General features: G+C 41.1%; 1 protein-coding gene across 2 annotated transcripts in view; it reads right to left on the bottom strand.

Moving 5' to 3' along the window:
* Positions 1-2544: 2544 nt before the first annotated feature.
* The window catches only part of SLC6A1 (solute carrier family 6 member 1), a 76122-nt gene continuing 61672 nt past the window's right edge, over positions 2545-16994 (bottom strand). For both annotated transcript variants that reach the window (XM_058031734.1, XM_058031735.1), the window contains exons 10-15: positions 15640-15752; positions 11893-12024; positions 10462-10564; positions 9281-9381; positions 7604-7771; positions 2545-4946 (exon numbers count right to left, since the gene is read on the bottom strand). In XM_058031734.1, the coding sequence (XP_057887717.1) occupies positions 4842-4946; positions 7604-7771; positions 9281-9381; positions 10462-10564; positions 11893-12024; positions 15640-15752 (722 nt within the window). In that variant the 3' untranslated portion in view covers positions 2545-4841. The remainder of the gene's footprint in view (positions 4947-7603; positions 7772-9280; positions 9382-10461; positions 10565-11892; positions 12025-15639; positions 15753-16994) is intronic.

Raw genomic sequence — 16994 nt, 5'->3', positions numbered from 1 at the left:
CACATTAATTTTTGTCCTGGTGACAATGCCTGATCCATCCTGTCCTTCTCTTAGGCACTGTTGGACACATTTAGCACCAGCATATACTTATGACTCACAAATAACTCACAGGATTACTTCAGCCTGCTTGAGAGTCCAAAATAACCACTCAGGATTTGCCACTGAGCTGAATGTGAGACCGTTCGCAAACCTGGGGGGAAAAGTGATCAGATGCGAAGCTGCAAAATCATGGGGCTGTGGAATCACAGCATGGTTTGGACTGGAAAGGACCTTAAAGATCATCCCATGGGCAGGGACACCTTCCACTGTCCAAGCCCCAGCCTGGCCTTGGACACTCCCAAGGACCCAGGGGCAGCCACAGCTTCCATGGGCACCTGTGCCAGGGCTGGAATTCCTTCCCAAAATCCCACCTAGGCCTGCCCTCTGCCAGTGTGAAGCCATTCCCGGTGTCCTGGCACTCCAGGCTCTTCTAAATAGGCTAAAAATTCTCTCTCACCAATCCACACATTTAAAAAATAATGACAAATCCTGAATGGCAGCACTGGTGTAGTGTGTGGTCAGAAGGAGGAACAAACCACAGTGATGCAACGCTAAAAGTTAACGGGATTTCTGTGAAAACAGAGGAAATTTGCCCATTCTCCATTAATTGTCAGCAGGAAAGAGTGATGTAATTATTGACTGGCCTCAAACTGTAAAGGCAGGAATGAGAAGTGGCAATATTTGGACCAGCTGCTTAAGAATACCAAGATCTGTGGAGGGATGAATGTTTTGATTCACTTTGCCCCACTTGAGCTTTAAAATTTTTTTTTTAATTTTTGAACTTTTTTAACTTTGTAGGAAGAAGACAGGAAGTAATTTAAATTGCAGAAGAAAAATTGTATATGGCTAAATCCTGTCCTCCCATCTTATTTTAATTTGGTTTATTTAAACACCCCCAGCAGGGCAAGAAACTGGGAAAAGAGAGCAAGAGGGGGGAGTGGAAAGAGCCTTTGGGATGTAAAGGCTGGTGCCTTCCTTCCTGAGCAGTGAAAGTGGCAATTGTGGTGCTCTGGCAGAGGCAAACAGGGGCTGGCAGCTGCTGCAGCTCCGAGCTGATCCCTTCATGTGCCGGGAGTGAGGTTTTGGTGTTGCCGTGTGTCTGTCCGTGGGTGTCTGTCCGTGCTGTGCAACACCTCCAGGGCTCCTCTTCCTGGGAGTGGAGCCAACCCATCCTGGAGGGAAAGGGATCAAGAGGTGGATGTCCAAGTGCTTGAGTGCAGCCCCTTTTTGCTGCTGCCTGCTGGGCAGTGCCCGCAGAGGGGTGCTGGCAGCAGGAGCTGCTGCCCTGTGCCATGGCATCACCCTGCCTTTGGGTTCCAGCCCCCGAGAACCAGCCAGCACTGGGGGCTGAGCAGTTCTAACAGTTAATTGTAATGCTGTCGTGGCCTGAGCAGGACAAAACAGAAATAATCAGGCTTAAAACAAACAAAAAACCCCCAAAAGCAACACAGCGTTATTTTAGAATAAAAGCACGTGTAGCTGAACTAATACTCCTGACGAGCAAGGACATGGATTTCTCCCAGGGCATCCTGCAGTCCTGGAGGGGAGAAGTGACCTTATTTGCATTTTTCTTGTTGAATTGCTGTTGGGATTTCTGCAGCACGGCGAGAGCAAATTCCTCCAGGAGAGCATGGAAATATCACAGCGCTAACGCAATATCCTCCAAGTAGCTTCCTGCTCCTCAGCCCCTGCTGCCCCCCTGCCCTCCCACCACCCCCAGCCAGCAGTGAAAGCCCTTGGCCTCTTTCTTTCCCATTTCCTTCTCATTTCCCTCTGTATTCCCAAAATTGCTGCCTCCCCTTTTCCAGAACAGTCTGGGGCCTCCCCTCCCGGCCGCGCCCTCGCCGTGCGCTCCTCGCGAAGGTCAGCGCTCGGTGCTTGGAGGCTGCGATTCCAGACGCCTCTCTGGGGAGCCTTTTCCATTCTAATCAGGTCCTCTAATTGCTCAGGCTCTTCCCCAGCATGGAGCCCTGCTCCAGTTTTGCAGGCAGATAATTAAATCCCGAGCCCAGGAGCGGCGGGGCAGCCGCGACGCAATTTCTTCTCCTCCGCGTCTTCTCCTCGTCTTCCCACCCCGCCAGGGCAGCTGAGGCAGGAGCACGGAGCTTTTGGGGGCCATGGATCATCTGCCTGGGGAGTATCCAGCACTGGGATGGCTCCAAAACCAGGGAGGTGCTGCAGCTCACAGCACTGCACCCGAGGAACCGTCCGAAACATTCCAAAATCCGTTTTTTTCCTTTTCTTGGAGCTCGCTCTGCCATCTTCCCGCAGGAGAATGAAAGCAGCAGGATGCCAGGAAGGGCTATTAACTGTCACCTCTTAAGCTCCCTGTATAATGTATGCACATACTAATTACATTGTAGGAATAGCATGGATTAATTATACACACCACAAGTGGGATACAGCGTTTTGGTATTTAAAGGATATTTTTATATAAATGACACATTTGGAACTGGAAAATAGCACAGATTGGGTTTGCCCAATGAAAGACTGCAAAATTCTGGATTTAATGTATAATATAACCTTTATTCTTTTTCCTCTAAACTCTTGGAAACTTACATAACAATCGTGCTTTAATTATGACACTGCTTATAGACATTTAAAATGCATCTTAATTTATAAATATTTTACATTTGGTCCATAGAACAGGTTGCAATTTACTAAATAATACTGTACTCTTTTAAACAGGCTCTGTATATATTTTTGAATATGTATATATTACATATATATTTTTATATAGAGATAGATTTGCTTGGTGTTGGATATTTCCTTATTGCAAAAAGCATATATGATCATACAATAATCTTTCTTTTTCAGGGCAAGTACTACAAAAAAGATACAGCTATTCACAGTTTACACACAGTAGTTCTACAACACTAGTTTGTGCTATGTGATAACGTTTGTACAGCTTTTTGCTAAAGAGCAGGTCTGTCAAACATCTGTCATAATTGTTTACAATCAAACATTAAATACTGCATTTTTCTTAGAACAACATGGGACTCGGTTACATTAAACAATAAAGAGAAAGTCGGAGTTTTTACCCTTAGTCTAATGAAATTCACAAGTATGATGTATCACGTGTGATGTCTGTGTAGGATGTAGGGGTTCCTCTAAATCCCAAAGACTTACAGGACGTTTGCATCTCAGCTATGGCCGTTTAGGATGGAGCTTAGATCTCGTAGTATTTTACATTTGACCTAGGTATGAAACAGTTTAGAACCTACCCAACATACTCAGAGAGTTTAGGATGTAGTTTGAAATACGTGTGTATTATATATATATATTATTTCTACATAATGTGCTTGACATTCTGAGAATAATACCTTATTGCAAGAACATGTTTGTCACCTTCAGACGAGAACAACGAAAAACCCAACATTCACAGGTAACATGTTTTTTTTGTTTTTTTTTTTTCCACGTAGTAGTTCTACATAAATTGTGCTATCTAACATCGTACGGTGCACAAAAAGAGTTTGCTGAAAAGCATGTTTTTCATTGCACAGTTCTGTCACAGTCATTTACAATCAAACATCACCCTCCCAAAGAAAAAAAAAAACAAAACCCAAAACAAAAACCCTCCGTGCCTGTCTTATCTTATAGCTGCCAAACGAGAAATGCCGAGCGGGGCTCCCGCTGCATTCCCCACACGGGGAGAACTTCCAGGGGCTGGCCGGAGCCCAGAGTGGGATTGCAGGGCACCAAAGAGCTCTCCCTCGTGCCCTCAGCACCACCCAGCCCCTGGAAATGGAAATCCCACTGCTCTCAAGGTGCTGGGGTTTGGGGTGGGAGCTGGGGGAGTTCTCGGGCAGGTTCAATCAAGCCCTACGTTGGAACTCACTTTGATCTTGGTTTGGTTTCTATTTCGGTGGCAATGCAATAGTAGAGTGATAACAGCATGATAAAAGCTCAGGGAGTCTGAGCTTGAATGGCAAATACTTTGTATTTTACTCCTGGGAATCTCTAAGAGCTCTCGGCTATTGCTTTGCTAAAAAAGTTAAAAGTCGTATTTATGCCTCTAACATTGATTCTAACGCAGATATCTTCTTTTTATAAGAAGCAAGATATGTGCTTTTAAGGAAATTTATGACCTTGCTTGAAAGTCACCCTGAAAGGCTGAGCAGAGCCAGCGTGTTTGGCCTGGGCTGCTCTGCCACAAACAACTCAATTTTTGCACTAGGAATGTTTATAAAGGCTGTGCCTGCTGTTAATTGAAGGAAGAGTCTCTTCCCCCCTCAAATGGCCTCAGCTGGAACAAATTTCAAGGGCAGACTTTTGCACTGGAAATCACTTGTTTACAAAATACTCCGTTCTCTTTTTGTACAAAACAACTCCAAACTTAATTTTACCCCTGCAAAGTCAGAAATAACAGTCTTGGGATTCAGCGGTAAGAAATAGTGATCAACTACTAAAAATCAGCAGCACAAAACTTCAAATAGTCGTGCTAAAAGGTAGATTAAAAAGGTCTTGGCACATCAATTTACAAATTCCAAGGTATGCAACTATCATTGTGAAAGGATAAAAACATTAACAGTCTGCGGATTGCTGGAGAACACAAAAACACTGTCAAACATCTGAGCTCGCGACGGCTGGATCGAACCCATGGCGATTCCCTCGGAGTGGAGATGACCTTGTTGCTTTTTTTTTTCCTCTTTTTTTTTTTTTTAATATGTATTTTTTATTTTTTTTTTTTTTTTTTGCCACTAGAGGTAGGTAATTATATTCTCAGATGTGAATTTGTGGTCATATTCAACCATATTTTTTGTTTTTCTGGAGGAGGAGCGGTACTTGGACGAGAGAGGAGTTTAGATGTAGGCTTCTTTGTTGGCAGAGTTGCTCTGTTGGGCCTGGTCTGGCCCGTTCTCAGGGTGGGTGATGTCTTCACTTGGCTGAATCATCACTTGGATGCGCTGTTCAAAGGACAACAGTAAATGTGAGGCAGCCAAAAAACCTCTTTCTAACCTTACTCTTCTTTTTTTCTTTTTTCCTAAATATTTAAAGACAATTCTTTACAGCCACCTATCTTGCCAGGGACCAGCAGTGAGCCACTTCTACTAAACAGAATTCCAGCTCTGTCCTGAAGGTGACAGGAGGAGCTGAAAAACCCTGGGTGCCTACAAGGAGCTTTCCTGGGGAAAATAAATGAGGAGAGGCTTTGCTGTGAGCTCAGGGTCCAGCACTGCAGTGGGCAGCAGTGCTGGGCACCAGAGTGATGGGCATCTCCCCAGGAGAACTGAGAGTTCCTCCAGGGATAAACCAGTGTTTTAGAGTGTTTTAGAATGTTTTATTCCTATTCTGTCTTTCCTTGTCCTTTTGTCCTCTCTGTTCCTTCAGCTTCTCTGCCCAGCTCATGGCAGAGAATATATCTCAAAGAAATCTCTCTTCTATCTCAAAAGAAATCCCAGTTTGGCTCCTCAGAGCCTCTCACTGGTGCAGGCTCTCCCCTCACTTAATAATAATAATTTATCAATGCTTTCAAAAATACTACCTCAATCCACAACAAGGCTGAGATGAGGAACTTTTACCATGGTCTCACACAACCCTCCACAAAGAGCAGCTGTATTTTAGGGCAACAGTTCTCCTTTTGCACCTAAAAGTTTCCATAAGACCAAGGGAGATCTATTCAAAATGTAGGAGCTAAGAACAGGCAGGGAGGGAAACAAAAAAAATCAAAACCCAGATTTTTTTGTGCAGACTTCTTTAAAGCCTCACTGAGTCCTTCAAAATTTGCTGAAGACAAATATTTGGATCCAGATCTGAGCATTTCATGAGGCATCACTCGTCAATTCTGCTTAAGATCATCCAGCCCTTTGCAAAGATGGCCCTGTCAGCTGATTTTAGAATATTCCAGAAGTTCTGACAAATTTCTTTTGACAGTCTTTGGTTGTCACAATCACAGAGTGTTTCAGTTCTTGGGCTGGAGATCTGGCTGTGATGCACGGGAGGAGTTGGAGAGGGAAAACTGAGGATCCACCCAGACTGAAAAAATGAGGTGTGGTGATTGTGGGGGGCTCCTGAATGGTGTGTGGGGCAATGTTGGGGTCAATATTTCCCAGCCCTTTAGCAGCACATCTCTGAGGACCTCAGAACTGAGTGAAATAGAAACTGAGTGAAATAAAAACTGAGTGAAATAAAAACTGAGTGAAAAAATACTGTCTTCCATGAGAAGTGTTACGTTCTTTAAAAAAGGAGCAGTCAGAGAGGCTGAGAGGAATGAGAAAAAGCCCCTAATGTTCATTACTAAGTGACTGCTCACAGAAATCCCCTAAACAAAGGCTCAAGGGAAGTTTTCCCAAGGTGTTCCATGTCCTCCCTCCCAGCTGCAGAGGAGCAGGGCAGGTGAAATGCAGGAGCTGCAGCCTTGGGGACCATCAGGGGCATGCAGAGCAGGGTCACTGAGCAGACTCTGCAATCCTGGAGCTCAGCCCCTGATTCTGATTCCAGCTCCCCAGAGCATCCCCTGCCACGATCCACGGCCGCGTGTCTGGCATTAATCAGGACAAATTTCCATAATTTGCCAACCTCTCCTCTGGTTGCTAGGTGTGAGGAGCAGGAATGCCAAGTGTCTGCAGCTGCCAGAGCAGAGATAAGGAGCCTGTGGAACGTGGGGAATTGTGCTCAGCAACAGATGGCTCAGACACTCTCTTCTATTTGACTGGCACTTTTATGTTTTGGGTTTTTTTTTTTTTAGCTCAAAGCAAAATAACTGAGGGGGAAATAGATGACAGGAAAGAAGTGCCCAGCAATCTTTGATTGCACAGGTGCCAAGGTGGGGCAGTCATATTTTCTGAAAAATCCCTGAGAAGCTGAGAAGCCTCAGAGAAAAAAGGAAAATAATTCTTATCTCATTTGCTTCTCCTGTGTTATGCTCATATGTGGAATATGTGGCAGTCACCTTTTCTGAAAAATACCTTGGCCCAGGACTTTTGTCCTGGGAGCCTGAGAAGCCTCAGAGAAAAAAAGGAAAACAATTCTTATCTCATTTGCTTCTCCTGTGTTGTGCTCATGTGGAATGTGTTTGGAGATTGTTCACCCACAGGTGATTGTTTCATTGGTTTCACGTGAATTGTTTTGACTTAAGGGCCAATCAGGGCCAAGATGTGTTGAGGCTCTGGAAGGAGTTAGGAGTTTTCAATATTATGTTTTGAACCTTCTGTCAGTATCCTTTCTGTATTCTTTAGTATAGTTTATTAATATAATAAATATAATAAATATAACAAATATAATAAATATAATAAATATAATAAATATAATAAATATAATATAATATAATATAATATAATATAATATAATATAATATAATAATCTTTAAATAGTATCTTAATACATAAGATAGAATCTTATAAAACATTATTAAAATTAATATAATACATCATCACTTAATATAAATATAATATCTTAAATTAGTATCTTAATGTATAATATAGTATCTTAATAAAATATTAATAAAATCTCAATAAAAGAATAAATTAGCCTTCTAAAAACATGCAGTCAGATTCATCATGCCTCCCTTCACCTGGGCACCCCACAAACACCACACCAAGGGGGTTGGGACAGGCAGGCTTACCTGTTTTAGGGATCCTTTCAGGGTGAGGAACATGTATGCCATGTAGCCAGGAATCAGCACCATAGAGGACAGGGCCATGAACCAGCCCACCCCCTGGCCCCATTTTGGGAACACGTAGCTGCCCATGGTCAGCGGGGTCATCTGCACAGCACTGAAGATGAACACTCCCTGCAAAAGCAGAAGGGAGGGTTTGGGGTCGGGTTCCCACAGTGTTCCGGCTTCAAGAGTTTTTCTGCAGCTTCCCAAGATGCCTTTTGCCAAAATGAATGTTTCACCTCAAAGCTGTGTTTTCACATATAAACCTGCACCTCAGACAATCCAGGTGTGCTGCTGGGAGCAGTAAATTCCTGGCATAACCTGCACAGAGCCAGAGGGAAAGGGGCTGCTGGGGAAAATAGGGATCCTGGGAATAGCTGGAACCCCAAAGCAACCCAACAGGGATCCTGGGAATAGCTGGAACCCAAAAGCAACCCAACAGGGATCCTGGGAATAGCTGGAACCCAAAAGCAACGTGGGTGCTGCTGCTCAATGGCACCACGTGCATGTCCCCATTGTGCCATTGAGCAGCAGCACCCATGCTGATTTTGGGCTGTTCTCCAATGATGCCCTGCAGACGCAGAATTCCATGGGCTATTCCCAGGAAAATCTCCTGTCCTGGCCTGTCTCAAATGGCTAAAGCAGCCAGGAAAACCTTCTGAAGTGAATCAGGAGAGAGGGAGGCTCGTTCTGATCCCAGACTGAGCCTTTGTGCAGGACAGAGGCAGATTCTCATCCCTGCTCTGCAAATTCCCTGCAAATTCCCAGAGGCAGATTCTTATCCCTGCTCTGAGCTGGGCTGGGCAGCACATTCTGCTGAGGACTTGACAAATCTGGTCAGTCTGACAATGCTGGGCACCTTCCTTCTGTGCCACTAAAATCAAATGCATCTCTCATGCATTCCTGAATGCTGGTTTTTTACAAAAATGAAATCTGCCTTGATCTGGGAAGGGAAGACTCAAGGAACCCTCAACATGAGCACATTTCTGTGTCTTTTTAGTGCTCCTCATTTCTGGTTAAATGCTGGCTTATATGTAATAGTTTGTTAGATTGCATCTGGGTTCAGTGTATGTGCAGTACATTTACATTTCTTTGCTTACTACTTCACAAAGTACTGAATGGGATTGACTGGGTAAAGTTCTGAATCAGGAAAAAGCTGTTCTGTGGTTTCCAATACAGAATCTTTGCAGAGTTTGCCAGAAAACCCACAGCAATGCAGTAGAAAATGATGAATACATACCACAGAATGTCATGAGGGAAGAACATGAGTTTAGAACCCTGCTCTGTCACCAGAAGGGCTCATGGAGGAATTCAGTTTACAGAATGTTGGCATTTTTATGTATGTGGAAAATTTAGGTTTTAGGTTGCTAAATTCTATTTTAGAGCACCCACACATAAAAAAAAAAAAAGGGTCAAAATTTGTTCCTTACAATTTTCTAAGTTTGCCAATCAACCTCTTGAGCATTTCCAGAGGTCTAATAAAAATTTTGGCTTCTCCTTTTGGGGCACAGTCTTCCTGGAATGTTTTTTGGCTATTGCCTTCAATGACATTGCTCAAATCCTTAAAAAAGGAGTGAGGGCAGAAGTAATATGAACCTCATTTACATCCTTTCAACCAGAAAATAAAAGTTTGTTCCTTACTGCCACAATGATAGGAGTGAAAAAGGACCAGCAGAGTTTCCACCAGATGCAGGGTCTGTATCCCACCATCTCTTGGATGTTGTCATAAAATCTATTAACACCTGGGTGAAGAAATAAGAAACAGCACAGAAACATATAAGGTAGTGGAGTTGATGGGAAGCTCAGTGGTTCTGAGAGATATAGCCATAAATTATGATTATATTTGGAAGCTCTACAAAGATCTCAACTTTTCCTCAAGGCAAAAAGTGTGCAAGCTCAAAAGCACCAAAAATCACCTGTTCCATACTTCCACATCATAATTTATTAACTAGTGACTAGCAAACTTATTCCCATGCCAAATGAGGAAGTTGTACATGGGCAGGTCAGATACAAGAAACGCCCTTGATTGATTCCACCTCTAGGTTATATTAGGATGAGAAATTTAGGGTGTATTTTACAATTATAACCCCTCAAACCCATCCCAGCATTGATCAGCTCTGTTGCAGTGCCCACCATGGATGGGCAGAAGTGGAGCTGAAATCAGAGGGCCCTGATTAATTTCATATTAACTTTGAGTTAATGTGAGCAACATCCTGCTGCTGCTGCTGCTGCTCTCCCAAAGCTGTGTCTCTCACCAGTCCATGGCTCTGATTTCTTCATGGTCAGAGCCTGGAGCTGACAATTCCAAGCCCTGTGTGGACTTAAGCCCACTTAAGCTCCTTGTGGGGTCCCTACCAGCTCAGGATATTCTGTGATTTCTGGGAGAGTTTTGATGTATTTTTCCATTTGCTGGGTTCAGGTTGTGGATATTTAAGGTGATTATTCCCTAACTGACCAAAGAGCCTGGCTCACTGCAGGAACCTGGAGTGAGTTTCTGGAAAAACGAAATATTACAAATCCCAAGAGTCCTGAGAAAATATGTATCCAAAACCTCTGAAGATCTAGGCTTCCCAAGGGAATGGGACAGGAAGAGATGGAATATCACCCTTTTAATATTCCTGAAACTCTTCATGGCTCCCAGGCCTCTAGGCTGGGTGTTTAAAAGGCAGCAGCATCTTCCACAGCCAACTTTGAATTATATCCACAGAAACCAAAGCCAGTTTCAGTTCCACCCCCAGCACGTGCACATCAACCACGGATCAGAGGATGAATTATCCTCAGGGTGTGTAAAGCTCAGGGAAAAACACAAACAGGCTCTTTACCATAGCACCAGGATATCGAGATGCACTCAAAGAATACAAGGAACAAGAGACTCATTCCACTGGCAGAGTAGTAGTCAAAAAGCTTAAACACGTAAATTCCACCCTGAAATGGAAAAAAAAAAAGTATGAAAAATAGAGCAAGGCCTCCAGCTTCAAAATGTAACATACAAACTAGCAGCAGTGGGTAGGTTATTAGTGTAAATTAAACAGGTTAATTTTTTTTGAGGCTTGAGGTCAATCCTGACAAAATTAAGGTTGCTGCTGTTTAAATGGAAAAGTTTCAATTTGCTTTTTCCTTTTTATTTGATAATTTAATAATAATTTAATAATCAATCATTTCCTTCAAGCAGTTTGCAAAGTCAACATCTCCAGCTGCCTCTTTTAGGACTGTAGGAATGTGGGGATGTGCATTTTGCTGTCCCCTGAGCCCTGCAGGGGACACCCAGGTAAGGCCTTTTTGGGACTACCTAAAACCAGAGGCCAGCCAGAATTAAGGGAATAAAAGCAGTTCTATTTATTGAAGGGCCTGCAGGTACATTTAGGGCAGACAAAGCCCCTCAGGGCCTACACCCAAAATCCACAATGGCTTACAGGTTTTTATACTTTTATAAGTTTGATCCATCTGCACATTGGGGGTTAATCTGCCAATTCTAGCTGTAGGTAATGAAGTCATTGAGCCCAAGTTTGCTCCCCCCAAGTCCCTTTTGTTCCCATCTCTGGGCCCTGAGGCAGTGAGGTGTCCTTGATTGGCAGGCCTGGAGAGGAATTGTTGTGTGTGCCCAAAATGGGAAAGCTGCAGCTGGCACTGGGTGTGGGGTTTGGAGTTACACACTAAAGAACTGCAGGAGTACAAATAAATTAAATATATAAAAGCTAAAAAACCAAGGCATCATTCCCACTGACACTCAGGAAGTTGCTGCTTGATTTGCAGTAAATATCAGCTACCAGGGGGATTTGTGCTGTGTTTTCTCCCCTTCCACACGTGTGATTTCTGTGTGAGGCAGTCCCAGCAAGCAGGAGCACACAGAGCAGGGATAAAAGCAGGCACTGCCACTTCATGCAGCTCCTGAGAGTGGCTGCTCAGCCAACACCACTTTGAGTTTATGTGAGCAACATCGACAGGCAAGCTGCAGCTGACACTGGGTGTGGAGTTTGGAGTTTACAAAGAACAGCAGGAGTATAAATAGATGAAAAATAGAAAAGCTAAATATATAAAAGCAAAACAACCCTAACATAAAAGAATTCTATTAATAGAAATGATAAATACAAATAAAAATACCAAAGCTAAAATCTAAAGTGCGTTCTACACTTTAACCGCCCAAACCTTGGTGAGCGCCAATCCCTGACAATCCGGGGGATGGCAGAGATTCCTGGCTGGGCTGGGGAAGGAGAATGGTGGAGCAGGGCAGGGGCAGCCCCAGGGAGCAGTACCTGAGTGATGTTGGACAGCCCTATCACGTAGGACACGATGCACACCACGGCGATGAACAGCTCGCGGCGGTTGCGCAGCAGCTTGGGGAACTCGTCCACCAGGGCAGTGATGAACCCTTCCACGGTGCAGAACTGCAGGGAAAGGGACACGAAACACACTGCAGAGCCCAGCTGGACACAAAACACACTGCAGAGCCCAGCTGGACTCAAAACACACTGCAGAGCCCAGCGTGGAGTTTTGGGGAGCAGTTTGTGATTGGACCCTTGGCTGGCCTGAGGCTGCAGCCGTCCAGCGAGAAGGGAAAATTCGCTTGACTGCAGCGGAAGCTCTGCTCCTGAATATCCTTGGTTCTGTCCAAAGAGATCTGTGCAAGAAGATTTCCAGCTCGAGGAACACTCAAAATTCTGAGCTATGAACTTTTGCTTTCGCTCTGTGAACAGGAACTGCTCTTTTTTTGTAATAAAGTTGATAAACCTTAAGTTGAGGGCTTTCATCCCTCAATCCCACAAAATAAACTTGTTTATTTTGTAAATCACATAAAAAAGTTCTTTTTTATGTGATACAAGACAGCCAACACACAGAGAAAGTCTAACCAGACTGGTGCTTCACACAGAAGGTTAAAGATTCTCATATGATTCTCATATGTAATAAATCAAATATTCTCTCTATCCTCAGAAAACATTTTTTGTTGAGGCTGTGTCCTCCAAATGGCCACACTCCAGAGCCCCTCTGTGTGTATATATTCAGATAAATGTTATCATTATGGTGGCTGAAATATGATCTGTGCAAGAAGATTTCCAGCTTGAGGAGCACTCAAAATTTTCAGCTATGAACTGTTGCTTTTGCTCTGTGAACAGGAACTGCTCTTTTTTTGTAATAAAGATGATGAACCTAAAGTTGAGGGCTTTCACCCCTCAATCCTAAAAAATAAACTCTTTTTTATATGATTTACTAAAGAAACTTCTTTTTTATGTGATACAAGAAAGCTAACACACAGAGAATGTCTAATCAGATTGGTGCTTCACACAGAAGGGTAAAGATTCTCATATGATTCTCATATGTAATAAATCAAATATTCTCTGTATTCCCAGAAAACATTTTTTTGTTGAGGCTGTGTCCTCCAAATGGTCACACTCCAGAATCCTTCTGTGTGTATATATTCAGATAAATGTTATCATTATGGTGGCTGAAATATGAAAAGCAGAAGATGAGTAAAGTTTTATTAATTTTCAGCACAGCAAGTAGAATTCAACAAATGGTTGCAGCTCCTGTAAATTAGAGTGGATGAAATGTTTCAGTGACAGACAGAAAATGCAGAGAGCATGACAGCCTGTAGATACATATTCCTTTTAATAATATTAGACCACCTTGCTCTGCTGTTAGTTGCCTAGAGACAAATGCTTTCAAGAATATTTCTGACCCAATTTTTCACAGCAGTTTCCCCCCCAGAATGAGCAGTGGGTTTTAATGTCAAGCCTGAAGCTCACTGAAAAACAAAGAAATCAAAAGTGTAAATTTTCAACTTCCTTTCATCTCCTAGGATAAAATACCCTCCTTGGTCTTTTTGTGTTCACAGGCTGAAGGCAGCTTGGATTCGTAGAAAATGATGGATTTTCAGTCCTGGAAGACAGGTCCAGTGCTAAGGCAGTAAATCCACATTCCTTTACATGCTGGGAGGGCTGTGCTGGGGACTGGGAGCTGCTGCTTTGCCAACTGCAGCTGATTGCAAATAAATTAACACATCTGCCCAGACTGGGCTCCTGAAAATGATCCAAGAGTTCAGCAGCCAGGGGGGACTTCCCTGACCAAATCCTCCAAATATTGCGTGTGAAATAAGGCAGGGTGCTCTCCTGAGTGCTGCCACTGGGGCTGTTCTCTGTATTAAAATTAGCACTGATTTACAAAAGGTTTTGTTGGGCATAGTTATTTCTAAAGAGTTTTCTCTCATGCTCTGTGGTTTTTTATTTGTGTCACAGTCAACATTTCTAATGATTCCATGTGTTAATTATTTAATAGTTTGGTCTAGACAGAGAATATCTCGGATTTGCAAAGCTCAGGGTTGAGCCTCCTCCTTCATTTCCAGTTGTTAGCTATCAACCTGAGCTTTGCTACAGCCTAAACCAATAAACTGGCGATCCTTTCCCTTGGGAAGTGATTTCAGAGCACATCAAAACTCAGGAACCATCCCACTGCCCACTGAATTAACTCCAGATCTTAAAATGAAATGTGTGCTGTGTATTTTTGCTCCAGTGTTGAGTTCTGGAGTTGCCTTTCAGAAATTCCTGTGGCATCCAAATCTTGTAAAACATATCCCAGTGTCTCCTACACGGCTGAACACTGCACAGTTAATCTTAACATTGTGATTTAACAGGGGATATTTCAAAGGTAAGCTCCTTTTTGCCTGCAGAATAAATTTTCTGCCCGTTTTTCATGTGCTTCCAACAGTTCATGAAAGAGCAAAAGTGTTCAAGCATCTGCTTTTTACTCAGTCTTTCCCGAGTGCCTCCTATTCTTTATTTGATTATTCCAGGGACCATCCTGCCCCACTTCCAGCTGACACTCTGAGTTTAGTTATACACTGAAGAACTGCAGGACTACAAATACATGAAAAATACAAAAGCTATAAGAATATATTAAAAAATCCTACTATAAAATAACCCTAATATAAAAGAAATAATCCTAATTTATTAAATAAATCCTAAATTATAAAATAAATAATCTTTATATACACTGAAGAGCTGCAGGATTATAAATATATGAAAAATACAAAAGCTAAATCTAGGAAAAAATCATAATATAAAGCAATCCTAATATAAAAGAAATAATCCTAATTTATTAAATAGATTCTAAATCATAAAATAATGAATTCTAAACTATAAAATAAATAATCCTAAATTATTAAATAAAGAATCCTAAATTATTAAATAAATCCCAAATTATAAAATAAATAATCTTTATATACACTGAAGAACTGCAGGATTACAAATATATGAAAAATACAAAAGCTATAAAAATTTATTAAAAAAACCCTAATATAAAATAGTACTAATATAAAAGAAATAATCCTAATTTATTAAATACATTCTAAATGATAAAATTATGATTTTGAAATTATAAAAGAAATAATCCTAAATTATTAAATAAATAATCCTAACTTATTAAATAAATCCTAATTTATAAAATAATCTTTATATACACTGAAGAACTGCAGGATTACAAATGCATGAAAAATACAAAAGCTAAATATATATAAAAAAATCCTGCTATAAAATAATCCTGATATAAAAGAAATAATCCTAATTTATTAAATACATTCTAAATGATAAAATGATGATTTTGAAATTATAAAAGAAATAATCCTAAATTATTAAATAAATAATCCTAACTTATTAAATAAATCCTAATTTATAAAATAATCTTTATATACACTGAAGAACTGCAGGATTACAAATGCATGAAAAATACAAAAGCTAAATATATATAAAAAAATCCTGCTATAAAATAATCCTGATATAAAAGAAATAATCCTAACTTATTAAATAAATCCTAACTTATAAAAGAAATAATCCTAACTTATTAAATAAATCCTAATTTATAAAATAAATAATCCTAAATTATTAAATAATTCCTAATTTATAAAATAAATACTCCTAGTAGAAATAAATAAAATGCAAATAAAATATCAAACCTGGTTCCACCCAGCGGCAGAAAATCTGTATTTTTATTGATTTTCACCCCAGTTTTACCTGACTGTCAATGCCCAGCATGAGCAGCATGGAGAAGAAGAGGATTGCCCACAGAGGGGAGATGGGCAGCTGTGTCACTGCCTCTGGGTAAGCCAGAAACGCCAGTCCAGGGCCTGGGGAGAGACAGGAGACACAACAGCAGTGTCAGGGGCTGGGGTCGGGATCCTCTCTCCTGCTGGGCTCTGGATGCAGCCCCTGAGAAGGGATTTCAGTGCTCGCTGCTCCCTGACCACCAGGGCACTGCAAACACCTGGCTTTGAAAGTGAACCAGCCAAAACAACAACAAAAAAAATTTATAAATACACCCCAAAGCCCCTCAAAGCCAACCAGCAGAACACTGGATGGGTTCCGCTGATGCTCCTGCTTTGCACCACTCAGAAAAGAAACAGAGCTCAGTCACTTCCCAGCATTTCCATCTGCTATTCCACTCCACTCCCTCCCTCTAAATACACATGTGAATAAATTCTGTCATTGTGGATAACCAAACTTTTTAATTCTTCTTCTTGCTAACTGCAGATGGGGGGCAGAGTGTTAAACCCCTATTAAAATCCCCTATTTTAAAACTCTATTTAAAAGGGTTTTTTTGTTGTTCTCATGGCATAGCTGGAGGTCAGCGTCAGAGGGAAAACCAGCAAATTTAATAAATAAATTTATTAATACAAAGAATATATTATAAATATACTAAGTTATAATAAATATATATTTATTACATAACAATTATATATATTTACTTTTTAGTTAATGTAATATTTAATGTATTTGTTATATAATAAGTATATATTCATTATATAGTGTATTTATATTTAACTATTAATTGATATAATATTTATTATATAATAAATATATATACATATAATAAATATAATAAATTATAAATTTATAAAGACACAGAACTAAAACTCGTGTGTTTCACCTCAGGAGTGCCTCTGATTTTTCAGTTTCCATTAAAAGCCTGTCAGTGACAAGTGCTTGGTCCCAGCCCCCAAAGCAGTGGAGCAAGGGTGCCATCAACACCTGGATTGTCAAAGTCTAATGAGGATTTTGAAGCAATTAATTGCTAACAAGAGCAGATATGACTGGAAAAGAGTTCAGAAAGCATTCCAAATAGCAGTGCTAAAAGCAAAATAAACTTCAGATAAATATGTTAATTTTACTCTGCTTGGCGTTCCATAGAAATGCAGCTGTGCCTTTTAATAATATCATTTGTTTTATAAGGCTGTATAAAAGATGGCAAAACAACTTCTCATGGTGGTAAAATCTGGCACCAGCCTCTGAGCTTACTAGGAGAAATAGAAGCCTTAATTAAAGGTCAAATTTTTAAATATCCTTTGCAATTAGTGGCCATGGGCATCTTT

This window comes from Melospiza georgiana, chromosome 11, assembly GCF_028018845.1.
Source record: "Melospiza georgiana isolate bMelGeo1 chromosome 11, bMelGeo1.pri, whole genome shotgun sequence".
Taxonomy (NCBI): domain Eukaryota; kingdom Metazoa; phylum Chordata; class Aves; order Passeriformes; family Passerellidae; genus Melospiza; species Melospiza georgiana.
This window is presented reverse-complemented; position numbering and strand designations above follow the sequence as displayed.